General features: G+C 35.8%; 1 protein-coding gene across 1 annotated transcript in view; it reads right to left on the reverse strand.

Moving 5' to 3' along the window:
• ADAM10 (ADAM metallopeptidase domain 10) overlaps nucleotides 1–13,960 on the reverse strand; it is a gene marked incomplete at its 5' end in the record, with an annotated part of 39,880 nt that overhangs the window by 20,158 nt on the left and 5,762 nt on the right. Inside the window, 2 exons of the mRNA XM_008940395.1 lie at nucleotides 4,880–5,038; nucleotides 7,047–7,165. Coding sequence (XP_008938643.1) covers nucleotides 4,880–5,038; nucleotides 7,047–7,165 — 278 coding nt within the window. The remainder of the gene's footprint in view (nucleotides 1–4,879; nucleotides 5,039–7,046; nucleotides 7,166–13,960) is intronic.

The raw sequence follows: 13,960 nt of genomic DNA on the forward strand, positions 1-13,960 counted from the left end.
AGTAATGCACAAGAATTAACTGGAAACTTGAGTGCACAGTATATTTCGCACCAGCGCAAAACACCATTTTTCTGCTATCACCACAATTCTACTCATACTCTGTGGCATTATGAAAATTGACAGAACAGTATTGAAAATAAATGGTCTCAGTGCATTACACAAAACAAGCAGTCTTTTCCTCTGTATCATGTTTCCCAAAGAGGTTAAGAAAACCCTTAATACATTTTTAATACTGACTGCCTGCAATCCAAACATATTTCTCACTTCAAAAGTAACAAAATCCTAAGAAACACTTCAAAAGCGAAATTAAAATTTACTAACTTAAAATTATAAAGAATTGAACATGAAAGTCTGCAAAAGCAACCACCAAAGATTTTCCATGTGCTAGACAGCTTTGAATCTACCCTGCTAAACACAGGAGGCAGGTAGTATATGATGGTTCACTTTGGAACCATGTCTAACTTACAGAAAAAGTTGCATACAAAGCTTTCTTTTGACAAATGCTGCATTACCCCCAAACTGTGAAGGCACTGTTCCCTCTTCATCTTTTGAGACTTCCTATTTCCACCATCCCCTGCAGCAGTTCCATTTCTGGAGCTAGGCAAGAGCTACTTGGTGTCAGATGACTTAGTTTTGACTCCCATCAGAGAAGTCTGGTCCACGCTCTTGTGATGCTTTTAAATGTTTTGAGACACAGTCTTCTGTCAGCTCTTTGGGATCAAGAGCTTCTCAGCTGATGCCTACCACAATCCTGTGAACTGGTCATGAGAAAAAGACATGTCTTTACCATCAAATGTTTGTTTATAGTGAATCCAGAGGTGAGGAAAAAATAGAAGCCTACTTTTCATCAGATCTATAAAAAAAAAAAGTAATCTCAGGATCAATTCTCTAATTAGAGAAAATCCTTAGGCAAAAAAAATATTTTTCTTTTCCTGTATTGTCCAGTTTCCCATTTTCCACTTTCAGTTTTTGTACATACTGACAGAATATAAAAAAAATAAGTGTCATAATAATAAACCTAAAAAAACTAACAAAAACCTTGTCATTTCATGCTGACAACAATATCTTATTCTGACTAGATGGCAGATCATTTTTGATGGTATATGCAACTACAGATGCTCAAAATAAGATTTTGTAAAATCCTTAAAAAAACCCCAAAACAAACCACTATCTACCACAAAAGGATTCCTGATCACATCAATTTTTTTTCTTCAGCTTGTTAGTAAATAGTATGATCTGCTAAGCATTTAGGTAACTACTTGATGGACACTGAATTTAGGCAACTGAGGCAAGGATATAACATCAAAACTTATTACAGATAATTGTTTCATCCTTATTCATCCTTATTACAGATTTAATTCTAAGCAGTCTGTCACGCTGTGCTCCCACGACAAGTACCAAGCAGACCCTCATTACTAAATTGACAAAAAATATGAAAAGAAGAAATTAAGTTTTCACTAATAATCCATAGTTGGCAATGGTCAGTTCATGCCACAGATAGGCCTTTGCAAAATTACTACATACTTTACTTTCTGTTCTTAGTTGTATAACTCTTCCAAGAGCATAAATGATCACGTTCATTTCCTTAAAGGTCTAAACATAATTTTCCTGTCTGGTGTTGGTCTGAAGAAATACCAACTCTGTATTTTATAGTATGAACTCCGGAACACATTTGAAGCATATATGATTTAAATACAGTAAATATAGTTCTAATGAAATACTAATCCTTAAAGAAAAGACAAAATATTTTAATGAAAATAGCATTTTGCCTCTTTCTAGCACCAAATTATAAAACAGTTTGATCAAGAGTGGTTTAGAAATGAAAGTCATTCAACTGGTGTTTCAAATCATGAATAGAAGGCTGCCTTCCACTGGTCACTACATCCACTGTAACAGACAAAAGCTGCCTTATAAAGTTGACAGTATAGTCCCCACTTACAAAAAACCCTTTTGTTTAACTATTGAATAGGAACTCATTGAGATGCTAATCATATGTTGCATTGTGATTTCTGAAAAGATCTGAAAAGTACTAAAAAGCATATTGTTTCAAAAGGCTGAAACACCAGCAACCAAAATATGCCAGATTAAAGCAAAGATAACTTCTTCTCCCAGACTCTCCTAAATTAGAAACATGAGCATTTTTGTTGCTTTTGTCCGGTGTAAGACACTAGTGATTTGCCTCATTTCACAAGAGTTAGCTTTCAATTACAGCAATAACAACTGCATGCTTTTGATTTTAAAAGCTATGGTAAAAGCTTTGCTTTTCTAGTTGTTGGGGCTTTTTTTGGAGCTGCAGTTCAATGCAAAAATAGCCCTCATGAAATGCAAAAAAATGTTAGCCTCAAAAGTACTACTCAGAAAGTGACAGAATCAATTATATACTTCAGAATCTTTCAGACCACAGAAATCTTAAAGGCATCTAGGATACTAGTGAAAAAGTTGAACTACAGAATCAGAACACATGCACATCAGACTCTGCATTGCCAGCAACCAACAAGAGTGGCACATTTTCAAACAGTGCTGCTTAGACTTAGCTCCAGGATGGGGTATTTTCAACCATGCTAAGCAAGCAGCAATGTTCACTCACTTGGTGATTTGAAAGCCATACTGTATTGTTGCTTTAATGTGGCTCTCTGGAATAGATTTAGACAATTCCCTCTGATAATCTGATTTTGTTTCTAACTGATGGTTTTGATGCACTAGATTCAAGAGGAACAACAGTGTAAGCTAAAATACCATCACCTGAATAATTAAAAATCTGCTTCTTAAAGTACAAGTTCTAGTTCTGCCACTAGTTGGTAACAGTGAAGAAAGTATTTTTAGTCATTCACTATTTACAGCATAGGCAACTGGGACAGGAGACAACCTTCTTGCTTGTCTTGCCCCTGGAAACCCCACAAAAATGACTGTCTTATGTCCCTTTACTTTTGTCCTCTTCCTCTTTTCTACAGCAGAGTTAATAAAACTCTTTGTAAAGGAGACAGTGACTTATCTACAGAAAGTGCTATGTATATGGTAGTCCAGCCTTCCCACTGTCAAGCAGTGAATTGAACTGTTTGGTGAGACGTATAAAACATATTAAAGAATTCAGAAGTATGTGCAAATTATTCACAGAAATGCTGTTAGAAAGGACAGTTTCACATCAGGCTTTTGATATTTTTCCCCACTACTCTTGTGTTCTGGCAAACACTGGAATATTCCAACAGCAGCTAGCAAGGCAAACTGCCTTCTCAGATTTCCACCTGCAATGCTTTGTAGCACTGAAAATTAAACACATGCTGTTGCAACTTCTCTTTGAGAATCAAAAGCATTATATGGAACACTATCCTATAGTTACTTTATTCTCAAATATGAGTCATGTAAGCACCAGGAGGATATATATTTAGTCAGTCAAAGCAAGTGCAGCTCACATTGTACATAAAATTCAGTAACTGCACTCATCCAGAAGCTCTTTAAAATGATGCAACTTCTATTTGATTTTGGGTTAGTAATATTTACAGAATGGGGTAACATGAATGGCAAATGTATCTGATAGCTCGCTGCAATTCTAAAATACTCAAAGACAGCACACATACTGCCACTGAGTGTAAAATACACCTATATTCCAGAAGATTTATTCAATTAGAAAAAAAATAAATTTTGCCGAGTTTTTAGTGGATAGAGAAGGATAATTTGTATTCACTGCATTCTTGCAAGGGAAGTAACCAAAGAGAGCATTATTCAATAACTCTGTGTTTTTCACTAACTTAGCATGGAGAAAACAAATAATGTCAGATCACAACTGGAGATTTTCCTCATCTATCTTCCTATTTCTGACACTTTTTTCTAATACAGACTCATTATGACATACTTTGAAAATGATTTATAGATATATCATCATGAGAGTGATTCATGTGATTTCTGGTAACGTAATCCAAGACTCTTCATCTAATTCCAACAGAGATTTCAAACTGGAGTCTTCTAGGATTTGCACCATGGCCTGATGGGAAAAGTTTTTAAATGAAATTATAGTTCAAAACGAGTTTTAAGCAAGATTGAAGTCCTACATAAAGATAGTTTGCAGCATACAATTTGTTGGCTTCAATAATCAAAAGGTAATCTTAAAGTGACTCTCTGCCAACATCTGCTTGGAAGTATTGAACCTGAAAACCACAACGCAATTGCAGTATTTTTGGAGTATAAAGTTAGCTAAGCATCAAAGAAAACTGATTTTTATTACATCTGAAGACTGATCATACATAAAAGCCAGGTAGAGTGTGCAAGAACTGATACATCAGTTCAGAGGAGGTCAAAGTATTCCATGGTACTGTCTCATCCTGGGCGTTTACAACTAAATCTAGACTTCTGGGGCTATAATCTTCAAATCCAGAGTATATAATTCTATGAGCTATGGAATCAGAATAGGACATATCAGGTACCATCACACCTTCTAAGTAGTTCTCTGAAGGCATCTGTGACCTACACATGCAGGGAAAGCTTTTATTTGCCACAAGTACCACCTTAATTAGATGTAGGTAAACACTTGGTGACTTGAACTTCAATTATCCTTTACTTTCCAGATCACACGATAGATCACTCACTATAGAGCATCTTAAAAATTACTTTTTTCAAAAGAAACATTAACCACTGAATAGAAAATACACTGCTTATACACTTAAGCTTGGCTGATAAGGAATTCTTAAAATAGTAGAATAAGGAAGACTCATTTTGGTTTGCCATAAATCTCTTTCACACCACAACTGTATATGAATCACCTCAAGACAGAATGATTCAGTGTCATACACAAGCCGAATTCTCATTTGATGCTTACGAATGGCTTCCAGTTTTTGACATTTAATAAAAAAAAATTTCATCTGTAGCACAACATGGAAGTACTCACTGATATCATCTTCATGATAAATGACAGAGTGGAACGGTAGAGTTTTGTCTTTAATATATCTCTCTGCTGGCTCAATATAAAAGGTCCCACTGTGAGTTTGGATGAATCCTTCAAATTTTCCATCAATAACAGACCCATGGCTAAGACTTCCCTGCTCACCTGTTAGGGGAAAAAGTGCATTAGGTTTTTTAATACCTTTCTAAGTATTTATGTCACGTGCAAACTTCAAGCATGCACACTACCCATGCAGATAATGCCAAAGCACTATACTTGTATAAATACTCCGATTGTGCACCAGTTCCCAACTGCTAAAAACCTGTATTAATCATACAATAATAAGATTCTGGGAAACAGCAGTAATACATTCTTGTATAAAGTTTGTGCTCACATTTTTAAGACTAAGAATATCCAACAATAAGTTATTTCAAAATTACAGTTACTAAGTTCAAAAGCTTCCTAATCAGGTGCATAAATGACATGCTTAAAAAAAATCATGTAATGAAGAATTCTACTCCATATTTTAAAGCTGTCATATATACAGCATGTAATCCTGTATACAAGTCCTGTCCTTAAACATCTTTCATATAATTCTAAAAAAAAAAAAAAAAAAAAAAAAATCACAATGCATACTGAACTTTGAAACCTCTCAAAGAAAGATTTCTCTATGTTCAACACATCCTTTTTTCTTTTCAAGCATAAGCCTCTCAGAACTGTAGCAGGGTTTAAATGGAGGATTGAGTGAATTCGAAACAGTCACAACCTGGCAAAATTCGACTGTCAAAGTTTAATCACCTACAGCTACAACATGCATCATCCCCAACACACCTTTTCCATAAACAGGACAAAAGATTACTAGAAGAACGTTTATATACTTCTTCATTGAGAAGGGTTCAGAATCACACTATCAAATTATCAGAACTGTACTCATGATTAACTAGTACTAATTTCTACTTAAAAACTACCAAGAATTATATAAAACTGATACATAGTACTGAAATTTGGGAAAGGTATTTTTAAGATAGGCCATACAACTCTTAACAGAGAACACTAAAAAGTAGAAATAGGCTTTGTAGAAGACCAATTTTAAGACATTTTTAAGTGATCACAGATTTACTTACTATATTCTATTAGAATGTGCAATAATCACAGAATCCTTTAGGTTGGAAGAGACCTAAGACCATCAAGTCCAACCATTAAGCAAACACTACTAAGTCCTCTGCTAAAACAGAATCAGGATCAGAACTTACAAGCCATTTGAAATTGCAGAATACTTACAAGGAAGACTTTTGATCTGAATGGAAACCAAGAACCAGCGGCAAAACAGTTTATTTACTCTAACTTTATTCACAATCTCTGTGGCTGTGGCAAGTACAAAATTAGGATGAATGAGAACTACACAAGGATTCCTGTTGATCCTCTAATCTCATCCCCCAGCAACAAGGAAAGAACCCCAAACTTTTCTGAAATTATTTCACAAGATAAGGGAAAAACAAAACAAAACCCAACCACATACCAAACACAAAACAACTCAAAAGAAACCCCACACCTTAAAAGCCCTCTGACCTACTTAAGAAAACTGGCAAACTGGTCTACCTAGATGCATATAAAGCACTAAGCACACATACTTCTTTCCATAGTTTAAAACAGTCACTTCAAGACTGTAGTACATTAATAACAGCCATCTTCTGGAAGCAGTTCGATTCCTTTCAGACCCAAACAGGTTGAGCAAGGGCAAGTGACAGAGTAAGTCCTAATCATTTTCTTCTTTACATCTGCTTTTAATTCCTTAATTCTTCTTCCTTACTAATCATTTTTATCTTTTCTATTTAGTCAAATTGCGTATATTACCCTTAATGATGGTAGTTCTATATTCATTAAATCCCCTTAAACTAAGAACAGTACTTGATTTATTTTTTTTTAAATGCATTGGCCTTCTATGAGGAGTATGTTCTTCAAGTTCCACAGCTATGAAAATTATTTGGTAAAATACTGATTTGTTAAGTGTGACTCATGAGAATAAAAGCAAATAGTTTAAATGCATTCAGATGCATTGTTAAAATTGAATAATGAAGATAACCTGAAGATACAGATAATTTCTGCATGTGGTATTAAAAAACCCCCGTTTTAAGTGACTGCACTTTACTCCACTTTAAAGTGTTGTACTTACCATAAATTTGTCCAGTGTAAATATGGGAGGTATCATAATCAATTACTTGGTTTGATATTTCTACTTTAAAATCATCACTAAAAAGAGACGTATCTCTCTTCATTCGAAGGTTGAAGTGTCTAAAGTGAATAAAACAAGATGGTGAATTAGCTCTGAGCGTCAATTACAGAAGCACTAAAAGAACCAATATTTCTGTACAAACAATTTGCGGAGCCAGCAAAATTTATCTATATAAAATGTTTATACTGTACAAGAATTGAACCATAGCCCAGATGGATTTTTTCAAGCAAAATTATTTAGATGCTTTTGACATAAGTAGCTAACCTGACAAGATTTAAGCCATAAACCAGAGTTAGACTTGATTGCATAAATCTAAAATGCTGACTTTGACTATACACTTGTTCCCATTCCTTCAGAAGACACAGATATAGCTTAAGGGAAAAAGCAACTAATTTACTTCGTTGCACTGTGAAGCAGAAAGGATAAGAACAATGATCAGCTTATTTTACTTTTATTGCCAACATTCAAGTAATATAAATGAAATATAGGTGAGCTGATTACTGCTTTAACTGAAACTCAAGAAATAAGATGGACAACAACATTTAATTTAAAAAATACTTAAACTGGCAGAGTTACATGCACAACTATGTAAACAACTACTCATTGAACAATTATGTTCAAACTACAACACGAAATTCTTCGCTGCAAATCCTACTGCTAATCTTTGTGAAACATACTACACCTTTGCACAAAACCAAAAGTTTAATTCAGTGAAGTCAAGCAACATAACTGAAGTCTTTCAGAAAGCCTGACGCCATATGAACTCATACCTGTGACAACTGTTAGCTTGATTCAGAGTTTCTTTTGGTATTCTCTTAAATTTTGCATAAATACATTGTACAAAAACACATCAGTGAAGCTGTTTGAACTTCAGTCAAAAAATAATTCAGACAAAAAAAAAAGAAAGCTACTTCATTAAGTTAGTCTCTTTACAAACTCAGTAAAACTGTCTTTTGGTAACAAGACGTTCATGAGGATGAGGAGATAACATGAACAAGCAACACAGAAAAATATTGTATGACAAAGCTACAATATTACACAATACAATTTTCTAGAGAAAAAAATACTTTAGGGCCACCTCCTGTGGCTCTTCCGGGAAGAAGTTAGAAACCAACAGGCAAAAAACCAAAAAACAAACAAACAAACAAACGCAAAACCAAAAACAAACAAAAAAAAAAAACAAAACAAAACAAAAAATAACAAACAAACAAAAAAACCAAAACAAAACCAAAAAACAAGATGACCACCACTGTTATGAATTTTAAGAATTTCATTCAAGTACTTGAACAAGTTCTACTCACTTTTTGTAACACCAAGCAGTATATTACAAGATTTGGACTCCATTCTAGTTTCAGTTTTCCCTATGACCAAGTTCTCCAGAGTTACTGAAGGTGGATCAGATACTTCAAGTGCATCTGAACTCCAGTTAGTTGACAAGAGGTCCTGGATACTTTAGAATAGCTGTCTATCCTCCTTCAGTACTTGACAGAATACTTGTTACCACAAATAATCTGTAATTCTGCCTCTGTGATGAGCTGAAGTACCTATTAATCCCACCTAAAGCACCTACTATGGCTGAAATGACTTCTTTCTGGTTAAAAGTGCAGGTTTTCTGAAAAAAAAACCCGACTCAATCTATATAGCACTTTTCTCTCAGAAGTGAAAAAAAGTTACCTTCAGATTAGATTTTTCTGGCTGTATTCATCTAAGTGGTAATAAGTGTTCATCAATTCCATTTGAAACTAACACTCAATTGCATCAGCAAATTCCTTATAATTTCGAAGTATGCTATGGAAGTGTAATGGTTTGAAAGCAAGCCAGTGAGAGACTCCAAGTCAGAAATACAATTTAATAGTAAAAATAAAGTAAATGCAATAGCATAAAAAAAACCCCAATGACAGTCAGAACACAAACTGACACTGTTAGTTAGGATGGTGGTAGCAGTCCAGATGAAGTGGTCTCGCTGAAGCAGTGATCCTGTAGAAAGGCCTGGCAGCTCTTGTCCTCTGGAAATCCAGTGGGTAAGGGTCCCTTGTGCTTTCTGAACCCCAGATTATATCTGGGTGGGAGCACTTGGCTCCTCCCCCTGGGCGGAGCATCTCAGTGGGCTGATGTCTTTCTATGATTGCCCATTAAACTCCTGGAGGGAGTTATTGCTCCTAGAGGGAGTTCTCTGTGAGTCATGGGGCAAGGCATGGATAGGCCCATTAATAGAGAGGACTCCTCCCACTGGGTGTGAAGGTGTTAACACCTCCCCAGCTCTCCTTCCTTATCTGTTGTAGCCTGGGGTGTGAGGTGTGTCCTGGGCAGCTGCTACCAGTGATTTGTCAACACCCCATTGGCAATGACAGAGGATATAGAACACACAGTTTTTGGTTCTACCCACATAGTGATAAACTGGTCCCAGCCCCTGTAACTATGACAGTAAGACAATGCAGGACTCCTCCTATACTAACTCCCATATATGACAGCAGAGTGGAAAAAAAAAAAAAAATTATCTCAGAATGAAAGTGAGTAATTTACCAAGGTCAGTGGTTTTTTTCATGCTAAGTAGCTAGATGAACTAGCCCCAGGCCTCAACTGTGAAGCTATCCAGGGTATTCTTTCCACAAATGCCAAGTCAACTGTGTTCCCATCCTTACAAGTTAGCATGACATTCAGCATTGGACTGATGGACCACCACTGCTGACTATCACCTAATCACACTTCAGGGTCAGTTTTGAGTATTGTCTAGATGGCCTGTGCTACAGGACTGTGCTTTTGGAGGAGCAAGGGGAAGCTCTGTAGAGTCTATCGAGGGTGGTAATGGTACTTCCTTCTGGGCAGGATATACTTCCATCAATATTACCTCATCTGTTGCTTCAAAATGGACTGTTAGAACATATATACCAAATAAAATGTTTTACTAGTTTTAAAATTAAGAAGCCTCTATTTATTCTCCTTTCATTTTCACGCCTTGCCTTACTGCATTGGTGCATAACTAACACCACAAATTCTAACCCAGGCTTTTTATTATCTATTTATTAATAAAATTAGCTCTGTTTGCAAGATTAGGTAACTATTTCAAATTCAAAATGCCAGCTGCACAATTACAATTATCTAGCCATAAGATTTCTTAAACTATTAGATAATCTCATTGTCTCATAGCTATTTTTAAACAGCTCTTTTCTTGGTCATTCAAACATGCCTGATGGGAACAGTTATTTGTCTGGACTGTTCACCCTTTTAATAATGAAAACTGAATTGACAAATGTTCCGTTAGTTCTCTCCCACCAAAAATGGGAAGGGGAAAGGGGCAACTTGGGCAGGGGTGGGAGGAAATAAACACCTATTCCTCTCTGCTTCCAAGAATCAACAAATTGTAACTAGTCACCAAACCTTAAACAACAGTAATCATATAACCCTACATATTACATGAAACCTACAGTTGAAGTAGGTTGCATTTCTAAAGCTATGCAGAGACTTCTTAATGTACTACTAAAAGTGTCGATTAAATTAATGGCACTGAAAAGATGCCAGTTTACAGGTGGGAGGACTCCAAATTGTAATGACTAAATCAAATAAATAGATAGATGGACAAAATTCCAGTTCAACACCCTCATTTCTCAGTAAGCAACTTCCAGTGACCCTAGAAAATCCATTTCAGTATCTCACCCAATAAGCAAGTTCTCCTAACACTTACTCTAAATTTTTTTCAAATCTTGGATTTCTTTTCCTTCTTGAAAAGTCTATAAGCTAGTCCCCATCATTCTTAAAATGATGTGGAAAAGAATGTATCTCAGTTTCGAGGAAATAAGAAGCTTCAAATAAGCCTTTGCTAATAACCATTTCTACAGCATGCAGCAAGTTCTCTGTGTCAGCACCTGCATCAGTGTAAACTAAGATATTCCCTAGCCCAGCTACACACCAGGCAGAAGATGAACTAATTCCAGAAAAATAATGGTTCTTATTTACACACTTACTACCTTGCCTAAGACATTTCCTAGAAGTGGCTTCTAGAATAAAATTAAATCTATTAAGACCAAGTTTTGACCTTTCTTATTTGTTGCTGCTTCTCTTACTTGTATCTTAAAACTGATAGAGTAACAGGGTGTTCCTTGTATACTGTGTGGTTGCTTGTTTCGTCAAAGACAGGACTTTTGGTAAACTGTCTATATTTTTATATAATCTGCTTTGCTAACAAACTACATCTTTTTCATTAACGGCAACACCCTAAAGACTATCAAGAGGTTGATTTTTATTTCCCTTCAGCTTACCTCAGGGAGACTAGGCTAGATTTGCAAGTAGGTAACATAGCAACTCAAAGGTAACTAAAGAAAAAAAATATACTGACAGCACATGGTAAGATGAACATAAAGGTATACATGTAAGAGTTAAAGTGTAATCTTATTCCATTTCTTTTTAGTATATTAACTTCTAAGAGCAGTGATTTTTGAATGTCCAATATATTGGGACACTATTAGCAAGTCTGCAGACTTTTCCAAAACTGGCAGTTATCAGTGGCATGCAAAAGGGCACTTGGTGTTTTCCCTTTCCTACCTTTCCCCAGTCAAATTGCTGTAACTAATGGTAGGCTAAGCAAGGCAGAATCACTCAGTGACCAGAGGACAAAAAAAAAAAAAAAAAAAAAAAAAGAAAGGGAGGTGGAGGAGTTACTCTACAGCTGGGAAAAGGAACATGAAGTGATGGGTTGGCAGATGTATGGAATGTGACAAGGAGAGTCCATTTTGGTTCACACTCTTTTCTCCTCAGTAGGAACCAGAAAAATCTTTGCACCTGTGCCTCCATGAGCCCACTCACAACTCAGGATCTATTGTGGCTTGAGGTGCAAATCTTTTATGCTTACTTTTCCCATTTGAGAAGTCAAGGTCTCTCTTGCTAAAAAAATGGAAGGAAGTCTATAAATAGCAGGGGGAAATTATTTGAGTCCTTTTTAACTGCTTCCACAGGAGGCATCTCAAAATCTGAACTCTGTTCTCACAGACTGTGACTCATTCCAGCCCTGAACTATATTAAATAGAAGACAGCTTAAAAACTTAATGGTGAGTTTAAACTAAGTCACAAGCTAAAGTCAACCAAATCACACTTACGGACTTTTTTAAACACTGCTTTCACTTATAATGAAACCCACACAACATATTCCAACATCATTTAACTGACAATTCCCATGGGCCTGCTACTGACACTAAGGAAAACATATCTTTGAATCGGCTTATGATAGAATTACAAACCTGGACACCCTTCCTATTGCTCACCTAAACGCAGATAGAAGGTATCATCGTTTAGTATGTTTTTATCTAAAAAACAATCTCTGCATTATTGCAACCTTCAACAATCCCAGCTAGAACGCTTGCACCTTATGTTTGTTTTCCATCAGCACCTCTAGGGTGCCACTTGGAACTGTTCAGAGATTGCTCTCCTGACCTTCAGAAGTCTGACCTGCTAAGCCTGTTATTCCAGAAGAACACAACTGAGGATGCAGCCTTCACCCTGAACATATTGCCACTGATTATTCTTGATATACATAGCTGCAAACACATAAGTGAGCTCAGATAACAGGAACCATCCAAACAGGACTACAAGTAGCTACACATTGACTAGTCTACACTCTGAGGAAGTCTGTTAAGTATGAGAGCTTCTCTGTCCTTAAGAGATTTTAAGAGCAGAATAGTCTTTATGAAGGGCTGGTTTAACCCAGAGATCCAACCTCTAAAATATTTTTTTTATTAATTTAATTAAAAAATGAGTCATGAATCAGGTCCCTGATTCCCAGTTCTCTGCAAGAATAAACTACCTTACCTATAAGCACAAAGGTTTTTTTGACAAAATGAGTATAAGAAGTGAGACCCTATTCGTGGGTCTCTTGCCTGGCAAGTTATTTGTCAAGATATATAACTTAAAAGGTAAAAGAGACAGGAGATTATTGAAGAATGGCCACAGAGTACTGAATAAAACTGAAAAGACTACAGTAAGAACTAAGGAGGTTTGTTGTGTTGTTCTGTTGTTTGGAGTTTTTGATTGTTTTTCTTTTTAAATTCAGCACAGCCTAAAATGAGTTGCATTAAGTGAAACTTGCAAAAATATTCACTTAGTAAAATTGATGGAAATAATTCATACAAGTTTCACAAAAGTCAATTAGTCAATCATATTTGATGACCACTAAAACAACCTATTTAAGAAGTTAGTCTGCTTATGAGGGTGTTACAGAATTAAACAACAGACACAGAAAATTTTCAGATTGGTCCAATAAATGAATTCGCTTCATGTTCTGGCAGACTCACAGAATATAGAATTGAGTGCTATGCTGAGAACAGAAAGTGAGTGCTGTGTTGTATGCACAATTACACAAATACTTAAAAACAAATTAACTGCCATAAAAAGAACATCTACTGTTTAATAAAAAAAAAAAAAACAACAACACCAAAAGATGACAGTATAGTCCTCTTTAATCCAAGAGTAACTAGCTCAATTACTTCAGTCCACCTCAGACAGTGCGGCAGTATGCCTAGCATGTCACCTCTGAAATTCAAAGTAACGTAAGATTTCTGTGCAGGGAGCCCCTTTCATTTTTGTTACCTATTCAAATACAGTCAACAATTACCATAAACACAAACATTTAACAGCTCTGTATAACGAAGGCAATACAAAGGATTACAGATTACTAGAGAAACAAGAATAAAAACTTCATACTTGAGAACTTTGAAATTTTGTGGTTCATGCCTGCCATTCATGACTGTACCAGAAAGCTCAACTAATAAGACTGAGAGCTGTTCAAAAACTATGAAAAAGATACCTGCACAGAAAAACAATGTTAAAACCAATCAGCAAGCACTACTTCACAAATATGGCCTGCT

This window comes from Merops nubicus, unplaced genomic scaffold (genome assembly GCF_000691845.1).
Source record: "Merops nubicus isolate BGI_N331 unplaced genomic scaffold, ASM69184v1 scaffold6145, whole genome shotgun sequence".
Classification (NCBI taxonomy): Eukaryota; Metazoa; Chordata; class Aves; order Coraciiformes; family Meropidae; genus Merops; species Merops nubicus.